Source organism: Rattus norvegicus, chromosome 8, assembly GCF_021556685.1.
Source record: "Rattus norvegicus strain SHRSP/BbbUtx chromosome 8, alternate assembly SHRSP_T2T, whole genome shotgun sequence".
Classification (NCBI taxonomy): domain Eukaryota; kingdom Metazoa; phylum Chordata; class Mammalia; order Rodentia; family Muridae; genus Rattus; species Rattus norvegicus.
Window position 1 is genome coordinate 103,911,589 of NC_141541.1, and position 15,651 is coordinate 103,927,239.

Genomic DNA, 15,651 nt, shown 5'->3' on the forward strand with positions numbered 1-15,651 from the left:
ACCTCCGCAGGTTACAGTTAGAGCATCCCTCCGCCCAGTCGGGCTCCCCGCCCCCCACCCCCACGAACTCGGGTCCCCTGTGTCCTCTAGAACGCCGGCGTGGCTGTCGCGCTTCGAACCCCCTCGCCCACCCTCGCCCACCCTCTCGCCCTGGGCGCCGGCGGCCGCGTCTCTGGCCAGCCTCCCGCCCCGCATCAATCATTAACGCGGCGGCCCGAGCGACCGCAGCCCGAGAAGGGGGGTTGGGGAGATGGTAGGAGACGCAAGCCAGGGGACACCTCCTTTGCCCGCCGCGGCGCAGACACCCTAACCCTGGGGGCCCCCCGCCCTGCGCGGCGCCGCCCTCCCCCGCCAGCGCCTCGCGCACATCCCGCCTCCCGCCGCCCGCCCCGCGCGCACGATGCCCAGTCACCGCCGCGCCGCCGCCGCCACCGCCGCCGCAGTCAGCCGCGCCACCGCCGCCACCGCAGCGCGGCCGGTCGCGCGCTGAGAGACGCGAGCGCGGCGAGGACGCCGCCGGCAAGTCGCGCGCTCAGCAGCCTCTCGCCCGGTGCGCCGAGCCCCCAGAGCAGCCAGCTTCCAAGCCGAGGCCGCGTAGCCAACCTGCGGCCGCGGTCCCGCGCGCGCGCGCGCGTACAAAGGCTCCGACGGCGACCGGCGCCCGCGGTGGCCTCGCGCGCGCCCTAGCTCAGCCCGGGGCACCATGCCGCGGCGCCTGCAGCAGCGGGGCGCCGGCGCGAAAGGACCGCCCGGCCCGACCTCCCGGCGCTCGCATCCCTCCTCCGTCCCCCGGAGCCCGCCGGCGGCCACCACCAAGCCGTTGCTGCGCTGGGACGAGGTGCCCGACGACTTCGTGGAGTGCTTCATCCTGTCCGGCTACCGGCGGCTGCCGTGCACCGCGCAGGAGTGCCTGGCCTCGGTGCTGAAGCCCACCAACGAGACGCTCAACTTCTGGACGCACTTCATCCCGCTGCTGCTGTTCCTCAGTAAGTTCTGCCGCCTCTTCTTCCTGGGCGGCAGTGATGTGCCCTTCCACCACCCCTGGCTGCTGCCGCTGTGGTGCTATGCGTCGGGGGTGCTGCTGACCTTCGCCATGAGCTGCACGGCGCACGTGTTCAGCTGCCTGTCGCTGCGCCTGCGCGCCGCCTTCTTCTACCTGGACTACGCTTCCATCAGCTACTACGGCTTTGGCAGCACCGTGGCCTACTACTACTACCTGCTGCCCAGCCTGAGCCTGCTGGACGCCAGAGTCATGACGCCATACGTGCAGCAGCGCCTGGGCTGGCACGTGGACTGCACCCGCCTCATCGCGGTCTACCGCGCGCTCGTGCTGCCCGTGGCCTTCGTGCTGGCCGTGGCCTGCACTGTAGCCTGCTGCAAGAGCCGCACCGACTGGTGCTCCTACCCGTTCGCCCTGCGCACCTTCGTCTTCGTCATGCCGCTCAGCATGGCCTGCCCCATTATGCTAGAGAGCTGGCTCTTCGACCTGCGAGGCGAGAACCCCACGCTCTTCGTGCACTTCTACCGCCGCTACTTCTGGCTGGTGGTGGCCGCCTTCTTCAACGTGAGCAAGATCCCCGAGCGCATCCAGCCGGGTCTCTTTGACATCATCGGCCACAGCCACCAGCTCTTCCACATCTTCACCTTCCTCAGCATCTATGACCAGGTGTACTACGTGGAAGAGGGCCTGCGCCAGTTCCTCCAGGCACCCCCTGCCGCGCCCACCTTCTCGGGCACAGTAGGCTACATGCTGCTGCTGGTGGTTTGCCTGGGGCTGGTCATCAGGAAGTTCCTGAACAGCACCGAATTCTGCAGTAAAAAGTGAGCCTCCGCCCCCGGAGGAGGCTATGGTTTGCCCACCTGTTTGCGTGGAGTTTCTGTTGTTATTGTTGGTTTGTTTTCAAGTTTTGTTGTTTCCTTCTTTGCTAGAAGAGGGTGCTCCAGGCCACAAGGGAAAGGTTCCTTGATAGTTGGGGAATCCCAAGTCCACTGGCCTTTGGAAAAAGAGAGATGGGGATGAAACAGAAGGAAGAGGGCCTCCGGGAAGAAAATTAGGGACTGTCTATGATATCCAGGGATTTTGCAAAGACAGTGAGGATTGTCTGTGATTACTGATAGAGCCCCAAGCAGTTGGCTTCTCTAACAGTCTTCTGTGTCCCTTAGTGAAGGCAGATGTGCAGTGAAGAGGTTAAACACCAATCCCTGGCTGCTACTGCGGTCTTGAAATGATTGGATTTGTCAAAAGAATGGAACTTTCCTTGTTGGGAAGTGGGCACAAAGACGCAAACCCGGGGCTTACCCCACCGGACGATGCATGGAATGTGAACACAGGTTAATTATTTCAAAAATGTGTATCAGATGTTATTTAAATGATAATATATGCAATGATTTTTTCCCATAATTTATCGAAGCCTGTGAGATGCACTGAATTTCCTTTGTCACGTAGTTTTGATTTTGCAGCCTTCTGCATTGCACACGTGAGCCGGGCATTAGGGCAAGCTTGAGAGCTCTCGACTACATTTTTAAACAGTGTTCTGTGAAGGCCTGTGAGTGTCATGATAAAACTGTGAATGACTACTTAGGGACTCTGATTAGACTATTGGTTAGGCTCCAGTGGCTTGTATAGGTCTCCAATTCCTACTTACTTTGATGTATTCCACAAAACCCACCTTGGGGTTTTTTTTTTTTCTTTTTTCTTTTTTCTTTTTTTTCCTTTTAATCTGATTCTTTCCTCTCTACTTATTTAAGTTGCCACTAAAATAAATGTGCCTTTTGAAGCAACACCCAAATGACTGGTCCTCAAACATAGCTTCTTGTACTGGGAAAAGAGCATACTCTTTTTCCTACTTTGCTGCAAATCGTGATTGAACGGAAGGGAGGGAAGATGGGGGTGGGTTTAGGTTTGTAGTGAGGCCGGAAATAGCTTAAAGGTGTACGGAGTGTTTCGCTTCTGCAAGGGTCAGCCCACTAAAGTGGCTGAGGTTCCTACTGCAACCACAATGAATGGACATCAGCGCATGTATCCCTGCTTAAAATTTAAAAGGCAATCAGGATCCGTGAGGAAGCTCTACTAGGAAAGCAGGAATCTCATTTACGACTGGAATCTTTGAGTTAAGTAAGAACTACAATTGTACAGTTAAACATCAAAGTCCCATTGGAATCCAAGCTGTGGAAATGATTGGTAGTCACCCTGAATCCTTGAAGAGTTAGGAGCATGCCCGCAGATTCTTTCTAATGACCCTATCGGCCAGTGTTGTTAGACATTTTTTACAAATGTTAACCTGTCATTAGAATGGCAACTCTTTAACAGTAGTGCATTTAAATATTCGTCACACTTCTTGGTAAGTCCTTCAGGCTAAGAGGCCACTACATTAATGAATGGGGAGCCTTGGCATAGTAGTGTAACATAAGGCGAGCACATAGGGTATACGAACACTTACCTCAGTACTGGCAGGATGGTGCTCCTGAAAAGGTCGGTGTCTTGTTCATGCTTTTACTTGCTACTGTATTTGTAAATAGATAATCTTGGCACAATTCCCTGGAGGAACCAATGCCCTGAGTGTGTTCACTTGCACACAGAAGTTAAATGTGTGTGTGTGTGTGTGTGTGTGTGTGTGTGTGAGAGAGAGAGAGAGAGAGAGAGAGAGAGAGAGAGAGAAGAGAGGGGGTGGTGGGGAATGTATGTATTGAATTTAGGACTTCTTAATGGGATTTTAAAATATACTTTGCATGACCCCTGATGAATGTCAACGTCTCATCCTTTGCAAATGCAAGATTTCTGTTGGGTTACAGAGGTTGATAATGTGTGCTTACCACTAATACTGCTCCTCAACGAAACTTAATTGAGCACTTATGTCCAAGGATAACTGTGGAAATTAGGATGCATCCACATACACTTACTTGCATGTCACTGTCACTTCTCGTAGCATCTCAAAGAGTGTTCACTCATAAACTAAAGAAACAGGTTAAGGAATATTTTGTAGGTTTTGTTGTTGTTGTTTTTTAATTGAGACACCCCCGTTGGAAGGACCTCTCAAGAGAGGGATATCTGAAAGAATCTATGAATGTGGGAACAGGAAGTAAAACCCAGAATTTGTCTTTTTGGGTTCTTGTTGCAGACCTTCTGGGTATTCTCTAGCTGTGTGTCTTTGTCTTTAAGCAGAGGCCACTTGAGGATAAAATCATACCCATATCATTTTCAAGTGATTATGATGCATGAGCCAGTGAGATGACCCGCTTTCCCAGGCTCCAGGAAAAAGGAGGATGCATCTCCCCTCTCCGCCGGACATTTCCTTTCCCCCTTTCTGTGCTACTAGCATTAGCAATGGGACATTCGAATTGAAAAGACGATTGGCTTCCCTTCCTGTTCGCAGATACACCACATACACCATTCAAGACCAGGGACGGTTTAACTACATGTTACTGGCTGAACTATATTCTTTCTGTTAAGGCAGATAATGCCGTTTTAGAGCCAATATTTACTCGGTCTATTTGCAGAGAGCTAACCCAGCTTATTACACATTTCAGGAGTAATGTAGCCATCAGAATAAAACTCTAAAATACTTTCCCATGTTCTCCATTTCACCACAGGCATTAGATTTGATTGTATTTTAACAGTTCGAAATATATGACAAATTATAAATAAGAATTCACTCCACTATCTTTATACAGTCTATTTGGCAGTAAAAATTTGAAGCCTATTATAAAATCCAATTTTCTTTTTGTTTGTAGTCATAGCCTAGGTGGCATCTCCAGGAGCAGCCCCTTGGAGGGGTGCCTGGGAAATAACTGATGTCTGTGCCTATTGCTTCTAGGGCTGGCTGCCTAAGGCTCGGGTTTAGTTGGCTACAGGGAGACGCCTTCTTCCTCCCCAGATTGCCTTCACTCAGGTGAAGAAGATGATCTTCCCAGAGAGAGGTCGTCCAGACTCCTCCATGTCGTGACTGGCTTGTAAAAATAAACATGATCTTTCCCCACTGGCCACACACGTTCCATAAATAGCCCAAGGAAAAAGTATGGGCTACATAACTGTCCCGAGTGGCCTTAGGCTGCTTTCATTCATAAACCCCACTGTAAGTGCTCAGTCAGAAAACCACTTAGCCTAATCTGTCGGACAATTTTAAGGCAGGATTTTTAATCTTCAGCTCTCCCAGCTAGTAATCGGCACGAAGCTGTAGTCGACAGGTATGGTCGAAGTCACTTTTTAATGGTTTTACCATTGGCCGAAGGTGACATAATTTCAAACTGCTATTAGAAGGCAGAGATCGCTGTGTGCTCGGTTGTGTCTGTAAGTCTGCAGGTCTATATTACACAGTCAAAGCATACAGATATCAATTGGATATATCATGGGTAATCATGGATAATATATCCTTTAATATCTATTCAGTTTTGAAATAAGACACGTTAAGAGCTGGGTACCTTTAAAATTAGATTGTAAAAATCTTAAAATGTTGCCAGCCACTGACATGATTTCCGCCGTCATCTTGTTCTTCAGCCATTAAGTTTGCCTTTGCTGAACGACTCTGTTAGGCTCCTTTGACTGATGTCCATCTAGCCTTCAATGTGATCTTCCTAGTGATTCCTGGACATCTACCGTGTGTAAGACGCTGAGCAAGGATCCATTCGCATAATTGCCTTTTTGTCTATAGCAAAGCAGAGCTGACGTTTGGTTTTTTTTTTTTCTCCTATTGGTATAAGATCAGGATAATAGGAATTTATCTGCAGCTTTTTACCTTTTCCCTCTGTCCCTTAGCTTTAAAAAATGTTTTTGAAAACTTAATTTACAATTCAGGTATAAAGACACACACACACACACACACACACACACACACAGAGAGAGAGAGAGAGAGAGAGAGAGAGAGAGAGAGACAGAGAGAGAGAGAGAGAACAGAGTTTAGCATTTTTTATCACCATGGTAACGTCAGTACTAACAATGAACTGCTACAAGGTTTATAGCGTCCACACCATTAAGAGTGGTTCATTCAAAGTGCCTAAAACAGATAGTGTTGTAAAGTCAAAGCAGGACCACACACATACACGTGAGTTTATATATAAATACACTGTAGCTGTCTTCAGACACACCTGAAGAGGGCATCGGATCCTATGACAGAGTTTAAATGCTTAAATCTCCAAAATGTTTCTGGCCTTTCCCTTCCCTCTTCTAAGATCCTTTTGTTGAGAGAGAGAGGAAGAATTGGACTCAGACAGCCAGCACAGGGCAGCCGCGCAGCTATGGACGGTTACCTGGTTTTAAGTTCTGCCCCTAGAAAAGCATGTGGGCTTTGAGAGTGTTCGTGCTCAAACAGGTGGCGAGGGATTCTGTTTGGCATCGTAACAACATCCTTCAGCTTCTGACTGCAACACTGCATGCCGTGGGATATTTTGAGTAGTACATTTATCCCGTGGCTTAATTTGTTTCCATAAAATTAGGGCATAGGTCAAAAAAGCATTAGGGGCTAATTGGGAATCACATTTTAAGTTGTTTTCTTGAAAGATTGCCATGTATTTGCTGACACGTATTGCCAAACAAAAGCAATCGAGTCTAGACACCCGGAAGAGAGCACTGGATGGTGGAAAGAGGCATTGTAGGCTGTCCCTTTATGAGGGGCCACAAGCCTTCCTACTGGAGAGTTGAGGTCTTCGATATTGTCAAAAATTTTTTCTTAATTCCAAAATGATTATCCATTCTCAGTAATCAAAAAACTTAACATACATTCCTGTTGTCATTCCCCAGAGAACAAATGCATTGCCTTTCTGGTTTGTGAATTTCTTAACAACTTGTAGGCTTTTTTTCTTCTTCTTCGTTTTGCTTTGTTTTGTGATGGCTTCTTCCGTAGTCTGTGAGCAAGCTGCAGAACTGGCTGGTTTAGTGATAGGTCAGGACCCCAGATGCTCATTTAGCTAGTGATGGTGGCAGGGTGTGTCACACACCTGTATGCAACAATACGTAGTTACAATCTGGTGCAGGGCAGCAGCCCCTTTAAGTTCTTAGAAGTACCCGTCCCCACCCCGTGTTGTGCTTCTGAATGTAACACAGATGCTTTAATGCTTTTGGTTCTGAACGAGACATTTCTCAAGGAAATATCTTGAGTGTGCAAATCCATTCTCCAATGTGTAAAAGTGGCAGGCCACCTTCTCCATGCTTTACCGTTCCACCCAAAATATGCAATAAGCACACACACACAATAAGCAGGCATCGCCGGGAGGAGCCTTCAGATGGTTGTTTAGCTGTTTCTCTTGGTTTACCACCACGCCTAGGAAGGTAGGACACCATGTCAATGAACCCTGTTTCTGGGTGAAGTATAGGGACCCGCTTCCTCCTCCTTTTGGTTCCATCTCTATTTAGAAAGTACAGTCTTTTCTTTTTTAACTTGCTGGATGCAGAAATAATGCATGGGAAAAATTTTTTAAAGACATTTTAATTTTATATCTCAAAAGTTTGTGGTTGGGGATTTAGCTCAGTGGTAGAGCGCTTGCCTAGCAAGAGCAAGGCCCTAGCAAGGCCCTGGGTTCGGTCCCCAGCTCCGAAAAAAAAAGAAAAAAAAAGTTTGTAATAGCAATTTGTTTGTTAAAAACAAGCCTCAGCACACGGATGAGAACCAGGGCTCTTCCAAAGCCTCATCTTTGTCTGGGCACTTAATCACTCTGAGCTCTTACCCAAATGATAACAGCCTCTTGGGTCTTTCAAACTGTAAATATTGTGTAGTTTAAAAAAAAAAAGGCTAGCTTCTTCTTTTTCTAAGGCATCAGATAGATTCTAGGTGTGTAATAAAGCTAAACTTAAAAGGTCTTTTAACGTCGTCTGCTTAGAAGCTGTCACTAACTTCCCTGTCTTGGGAAGACTCGGTCGTAAAGATCTGTCTCTGCCAAGTTGGTTTACTTTTCTGGGGCCATGAGGAAAATTATTCTAACGAGGCCACCGAGTTCCCAGGCAATGAGGGCGTGAGGCACATTTCCCGTGGATGGAGTGTCACCATAGCAAACCCTAGAGACAGCAGAAGGCTTGGCCTGGCTACTTCTTGCCTCTACAAGGAAGCCATAAGCCGGGACAGAAAAGCTTTCCTTTGGGAGCTGAAGGGAGGCTTCCACAGGTTTTTCCTCTCACTTAGGCATGTGGTAGCTCTGAATTTGAATCTTCATTCCAGCTTTCCCCAATCCATTCCAACCACCTTCGACGCCTTCACTTCCCACAAATCCAGCCTTGAAGACGACAGATTCCTATAAGGATTCCCAATGCGCTTAGGCATTCAGCCATCTGCCTTATGAGGGCATCGCTTGAGGGGCTGTCTGTCTTCCCAGGCTTAGGGCAGAGGCAGAGGGGAGACTTCACACATCGTGTGGAAAGGTTTCACGGGGAGTTTCTAAGGCTCATTAAGTGGTGGTAGCTGAGAAATATGGGAGTAAAGAAGAATGCAGGCATAAGGAATTTTTTTTCCAGTGCTTGCTAAATTGATTCTTCTTAGGCCACCCTGACTCGTCTTCACTCTAAGAGCTGACTTAGCTAGAGAGGCATTAATTCTCAGGATGTGAAAACTTCCAACCTGGACTGTAAGGTGCCTTCACGGTATATTCGGACAGAAGAGCATTACTTCATCGTAATTCCAGATTTTCAGAAAAATGAAGGCGAATCATCTATAGGAGCAGACATTTGGGTCAGTTCTGTGCATGTGATTGAACAAATTGCCTTTCATCTCTGTTGTGCCGTTCGCTATGGTTTTACTTTTCTGAGACTTTTGTTTCCTCCTGTCTTGAATATGAAAAAAAGAATCCGAAAACGATAAACTATGCATTTTTGCTGCAAAAGAACACAAATGTATGAAATAATAAATGATTTGTAAACACAGTGTTGAGGCCTGGATTCATATGTGTCTGTGAATGATCAGAGTGTATTCTTCAGCTAAATATTCCCAAACTAACACTGAATGTGTGGGAAAACTCTCAGTACTCAGGAGGCTGAGACTGGCCTGAGCCTCGTATTGAGTTATCTAGCAAGCCACTGTCTGGGGAAAAAGTAAAGCATGTGTAATCGTGGTAAGTGTAAGGAAATATGACAATCAGAAGAATATTATTGCCCTGAAAAATCCTCCATATATTATTTTTTACAGCATTAGTTAAATGAAAAAGGAAAATTCCTAAGGTACTTTGAGGCAGGATATAAATAAACTCAGTGATTTTTAAAGGGTGTGTGTACATGGTCCATGGGTACTGGGCAGCGAACGCTCTCTTCGAACTCTAATAATGTTGGGAATTTACAATACTTTCATTCCCAAATGCTACTAGGGAGGAAGACAGCTTAAGTCTGAAGCATTTTCATACTAAGCACTAAAGTAGTAAAGCTTCAGGCCAACTTAGCTCTGAGGCATTTTAGGACTAAAGCCTTTAAATCACACCGACTCTCTTGGAGGCTTTTGGTTCTTAGGGACAGGAAATTTTCCTTTCAATGAAGCAAGGTTTATAGAAGGAACAGTGGACAGTTCGGAGAATATGGAGAGTTGATGGCCAGACCACGCGGGAGAGTCCAGCTGAGAACCCCTGCTCTTCTCCAGAGTGGTTCTCCAGGGCACTGCTACCAGCCAAGCCAACTCCAGCTTCTCTCTAGCTTGGCTGTGTCTGTCCCCAATTCAAACTCTGGGAAAGAGTATCTGATTGGCCTACCTTAGGTCACATGACCTTTTTAAAAAGACAAGATACGGCTGGCTGTCATTTGAGCCTTTTTTTAGAACCACCAGAAGGTTTGAGACAGTTGCCCACAGGAAGGCTGAAAGACAGACAAAACTAACTGCTAGCCTTTTCATCCACCCTCAGTGCCATATGGTAGAGAGGCAAACCACACATCCATGTCATTGATGAGGATGAAGACAAGGCTGCCTTAAAGGAAAGTGAGAGCTTGTGTCCCTGAAGCAGTCAAACAAGTGTCCTACTACTATGGGATTCCTACTGAAGGACAGAAGGAGGGAAGAGTGCTAACATACAGAAACAGTAGCAGCCATAGCCCGGTCCCTCCCTCCGCAGCTAGCCTATACAAGCATTCGTCACAGAACACACCGACTACCCGGATGTTCTAGCATCCATTCCCCCACTTCCCAAAGACAACCCTAAACCCTGACTTGGTACTTCAGCCCCAGAACCCCCCCCCCCCCAGACTAGGATTCATTAAGACATTTGGATGCCTCCCAACATGAAATAAGGCCACACTGAAGAGGGCTACTCCATCTGGCTACCCGGTGTCTCCTGAACCTGCTCAGACACCTTCCTGCTGCTCTCAGACTCAACTTGCCACTTGTCCCTCTCCCAGTCTGCATGGAGAAGCTGCTCCTAGGCTTCCCTGGACTGTGTAAAGATCCTGCCAGTGGAGTAAACTGGTAGGAGATTGGACTGGAAGGAAGGGAGCAGAAGGTATTTTTCTTCTTTTCCAGGCTTCTACTTTTTTTCCTTCTTGAGTGTACAACCTTGGTTACTGATGTCAGCCGTTGCCTAGCCTGGACAGGAAAGGGAAAGAAAAGAGTAACTTCAGCATGGCTCAAGTAGTCAGTCACGCGCAGACTGTTTAGTCCGTGTCTGAAGCCTTTGGACTTTCTCTTACAAAGTTCCCTTCATTTTAGGGTTCAGTTTAGATTGGATTTACTGCTGAAACTCAAAGTTATCTTGGCTTTTCTGCAAGGTTTGTCTACCTCAGTCATGTGTAGTAGGACTGTTATCAAACTTGAGGTCAGAGTCTGAACCCAAGAATTGAAGTTTGGCAACAGGTCCACAAAAAGCCAATTAAAATAGCCAACTAGAGTAAAAAGCAGCCACCTTGGGAAGATAGACACAGAAAACCAGTGTCCCCACTCCCAACCGCACCAAGTTCATCTTTGAGATGGCCCATCATTGTCTGGGCTTCAGTCTCGCCTTCGAAGGTGGTCTGACAAGTTTTTTTTTTAAAGAATTATTTATTCACTTTACATGTATGAGTACACTGTCGCTGTCTTCAGACAAGAGAAGAGGGCATCAGATCCCACTACAGATGGTTGTGAGCCACCATGTGGTTGCTGGGAATTAAACTTAGTACCACTGGAAAAGCAGTCAGTGCTCTTAACCGCTGACCCATCTCTCCAGCCAAACAAGATTTTTAGAACTGTGAAATATCTTTTCTGGAGACAAGTTGCACAGCACTACCCCCAACAGGAGATCTTTCCTCCCAGCATGAGATGCCTAGAGAAATTCCCCTGTCTTGGAATCTATTGTCTCAATAGTCTGATAGATCAAGAGAAGAAAGTGTCTCTTTGGAATATCTTTATTTCTGCCTGGTGGTTTACTGGATCATACAACCCAGCCCACCTCAACTCAGCTAGCCCAACTCTTTAGGATCTGCACATTAAATCTTTGTAAAAATTCATTGAATTTTAGAAATGACTTTTATTTATCTATTGGGTGGGGAGTTGTGCCACAGCGCGTGTGTGGAGATCAGAGGACAATTTGAAATTGCTGGTTCTCTACTTCCAACATGTAGTAAGTTTGTAAGAAACATTCTATTAAACAAGAAGGTAACAACTTAAAATAGTTTCAGGAAGTCCCTGAAACTGACCAGATTCACTAGCCCACTCCCTGCCAGTGTAAGCAATAAAGGCTAAGCATCCCTGATGCAAAGAAGACTTCTCATATGAGCAAAGCTGTCACCCATGCTGTAGTATCCTTTTGTGATACAGTTGTCGTTGAGTCATTTCTGCACCTATAAGCAGCCCCTTACCCACAGCCTTTTAAGCAACCTCAATAAAATTCATTGGTTCATGAAGTTGGACTTCATGAAGTTGATGGTTTGTTGTAAGTTCCCTCTCAGGGAAGTAGACCTGTGTGTTACATCTCCCCAGGTAAAGCTTTGTCACACAGTACATAGTGATTGGACTCAGGCCAGCATGCATAGTGACAAGCACTTATGCCTGTTATCTTAGGGTTTCTCTTTGTGATACAACACCACACCAAAAGCAACACGGGAAGGAAAGGGTTTATTTCTGCTTACAACTCTCAGGTCACAATCACTGAGGGAAGCCAGAGAAGGAACTCAAGGTAAACCCAGAGGCAGGAACTGAAGCTGAGGCCTTGAAGGAACTCTGCCTACTGGTTCATTCCTACTGGCTTGCTCAGACTGCTTTCTGATCCAACCTAGCACCATCTGCCCAGGGGCAGCACCACCCACATTGAGCTGGGCCCTCAGAGGTATTTTCTCAATTGCAAGTCCCTCTTCCCAAATAGGCCTAGGTTTATTTCAGGCTGATGAAAGCCAACCAGCTCACCCGCTGAGCCCTTTTTGGCAGCCCTGCAATATTTCATGGGTAAGGGCAGGTTTTCTGCATCACTGATACTCATAGTACTTCCTCCCCAGTCCTCCACACAGGTATTTCAAGTCTCTAACCCCATGACTCTTCACCTCTCCTGAATTACGGGTCCCACCACCTCCCACCTGTTCAGGAACTACACAGTACCTACCCATCATGCACTGCTCTACAGTGTGTCCTCAGCTATTTCCTCCCAACCAAATTAGTCATGAGTGCATCAAAACATGGACTCCTAGTGGCTTCCATTTCCCAGTTAAGAACATTGCCTTGTCCCTCTTATACTACCCTTTAGCCATCATCTGCTCTCTGGTTTACAGTAGCTCTTGGAAAGATGCTGGATGCTTGAATGTTGTTCTTCCTTACCTCCTACTCCTCTCACCCACTGTGCCCTCAGTCCATTCATCTTCCTGCAATTATTAACCACACCCTCAATGACTAATAAATTTATTAATTAGTTATTTATTTGTATTTGTACGTGTGTATGTGCATGCATGTGTGTGTGCGTGTATGTGGTGTGTGTGTGTGGTGTGTGTGTGTGTGTGTGTGTGGTGGGTGTGGTGTGTGTGGGTGTGTGTGGTGTATGTGTGTGTGTGTGTGTGTGTGTGTGTGGTGTGTGTGTGTGTGTAGGGAAGGGAGGCATGTAGATGTACTAGACCATGCACAGGTGTGTGGAAGCCACAGACCAGTGTCTTCATCTATTATTCCCCACCCTAGTTTTCCAGACAGGATTTCTCACTGAACCTGGAGCTTGTCGCTTCAACCAGAGTGGTTGCCCAGTAAGCCCTTCGGTCTGAGCATCTCTGCCCTGGAGTGATGCAGTTGCAGACTTGTGCCACCATGCCCAGCTTTCCCCTGGGTGCTAAGAATCCAAATTCAGGGCCCTCATGCTTTACAGCAATCTGTCTGAGCCATCCCCCCAGCCTGACAGACATTTCTGAGATCCTCTTTCCCACTGCTTTCTCTTTGAGACACTCTCCAGGGCCTGTAACTTTCTGCTCCTCTCACTGTCCCCTTGCTGGCTTATCTTCTGCAGCCATGCCTTTGTGAAGTCAGCTGTCTCAAAGTACGAACAGAAACCACTGACAGCACTACATTTCCAGGTCTTGGTCAGCAGCTCTGGATTCCACTGCTGGGGGTGGGAGGGTCAGCACTTCTGCTTCACCAGCGTATTGCCATTCTTGACCTCAGGAAACTTGACCTTGGCTCTAGATTCTTGTGGTTTTATCCAGTGAGTTTGTAAGGTGGCCATCACCTGATCATGAATACTCTTCGCTCCAATCGCCTAAGTGGGTTCTGCTGTCTGCAGCCGAGTTCAAAGTGTCACCCCAGCTGAGAGGGGGAAAAAGATGATCGGAAATGTGAGAAAAGCTGGGCATAAGTGACTGAGATCATGGGGAGGTGGAGACAGAAGGATCATGAATTCAGGACAGTTCTTAGCTACATACTGAAGTCCATGCTTGCCTGGGCTACGGAATGAGTTTGAGGCCAGTGAAGCTTCATGGGACCCTGTCATAAACTGGGGTGTTAGAGGCGATTCTGAAAATGGGGAAATCAAAATAAAAATGAAATGATACATAGGAAGACAATTACCTAGAAATTTCCCCCTTTAATGAGAATTTTAAATGAGTCTGGTCTAGGGATCCCAATGATACAAACAGTCAATGTTCCAAAAAGGTAAGTAATCTACACAGACAGGGAAACTCAAAAATTTAAAACTAGGTATAGTGAGCCTGTAATTCCAGCCCTCTGTAGTCATTTAGGGTTAGCCAGACCTAAATAACTTGTCCCTAGTTCAAAAAAAAAAAAAAAAAAAAGCTAAAGGAAGGTCACGGCTTTATTCCTCATGCTTAAAAAACAAAGATTCCAACACAAACACACAAAGAAGACAGTACACTGAGACGCACATACTAGAAAAGGATGTCTAAAACTATGGACTGTTCGTAACGCTGACATGTGAGAGGGGGTAAGAGAAGAACTACGAATCCTGGTTCCTCATGCACTCAGCACCCGCAGCCTGCAAGGGAAGGAAGTCAGTTCCACAGAACTTCCAGTGCTTTTTAACCACTTGCGAATGATGTTCTTCCTGTTTCAGAAATCCACTATCGGTTCCTGCTCTCTTTTTTTTTTTTTTCCTTGCAAGGTAAAATGATTCCTTTAAACATGGGGGGTGGTGCTTTTAAAATCTGTAATGTTTAAAGCTATAGGATTAATAAGAGAGAATTCATGTCCACCTGCTCACACACTTTCTTCCCCTCTCACCCAGATCCTCTACAACATAGAAAAATGTGTAGGAAACTTCCAGAAGGGTGGACATCGTGTGGATGTTTATCAGTATAAAACATAATTCTCTTCAAGATATAATCATGGCTTCCATTTGATTGCAGGGCACAGTGGCTCACACCTATAATCATGGCTCTTCGGTCAAGGCGGGATGATGGCCAAGGGCTTAAGGCAGCTCGGGAGAGTGAGAGTGAGGGTTTCTGCTCCAAACCCTCTTAATTCAGTGGTGGTTGTATGAGTGGGTTTTTACCTCACTGTAGATCTGATGGTGTTCTATAAATGTGAGTTCAGAGTTCCTTTAGGTTCTGATTTTAGTTCACAGAAACATAAAACACCAAAGGAAACTGATTTCAAACCATAGATCTGGGACAGGCAAGATGGATGGATGAGTTGGTAAAGGCTCTTGATTTCAAGCCTGATGATCTGAGTCCAATCCCTGGAACCCACATAGCAGGAGAGAACTGAATCCTTCAGGTTGTACACGCACACACACACCACACACCGTCCCTCTCTTTCTCTCTTACACACCATGGTTCTCTCTCTCTCTCTCTCTCTCTCTCTCTCTCTCTCTCTCTCTCTCTCTCTCACTGCCCCTCCCTCAATATCTCTCTCCCTCCCTCTTTCTTTGTCTCTCTCTCTCACATAAATACATACCCACAAAACAATTTAATAAAATGTACAGGACAGATGTTTCTGCAGTAATGCAGTAAATCAGCCGTAAGAAGACTACACTCATTCTATTTTCCCTCCACTGCTATTGCTGTTTTGATTCTATTCTGGTTTTGATTTGATTTTTTTTTTTAAATCTTGAATTTGGTATTTTACTTTAGTCAATTTTATCTTCTAGAGAAAAGGCCAAATATGGAAATGACAGCTGTGAAACCTGGCCAAAAGTCCCTCATTTTAATTTCTGGTGTTCCCTTTGTCTTGCCAAATGCAAAGCTAATCTATAGGAGTCAGCGTAATATGTAAGGAAAACAATCTGACTCAGATGATATAAGTTGGGACTTACCGCATGCATAAGGGGCAGCTTTGACACATGAACCATGAACCCTCT

At 46.6% G+C, this 15,651-nt stretch overlaps 2 protein-coding genes across 3 annotated transcripts; both read left to right on the plus strand.

The window, feature by feature from the left end:
- The first annotated feature begins 561 nt into the window (after positions 1-561).
- Positions 562-2,856, plus strand: Paqr9 (progestin and adipoQ receptor family member 9). The gene is given in 1 exon segment (NM_001271152.3): positions 562-2,856. A coding segment is annotated over 1 exon segment (1,122 nt). The 5' UTR covers positions 562-703; the 3' UTR covers positions 1,826-2,856.
- Positions 1,844-14,658, plus strand: LOC148004304 (uncharacterized). Of its 2 annotated transcripts, XM_087564197.1 has the most exons (5): positions 1,844-5,824; positions 5,911-6,038; positions 10,295-10,361; positions 13,348-13,420; positions 14,578-14,658. In XM_087564197.1, exons 2-5 carry the CDS (start codon positions 5,912-5,914, stop codon positions 14,656-14,658), a joined length of 348 nt encoding a protein of 115 aa, XP_087420323.1. In that variant the 5' UTR covers positions 1,844-5,824; position 5,911. The 2 variants fall into 2 exon arrangements, with proteins under 2 accessions (XP_087420323.1, XP_087420322.1); XM_087564196.1 differs by having other exon boundaries at positions 1,844-6,038.
- Positions 14,659-15,651: the final 993 nt, after the last annotated feature.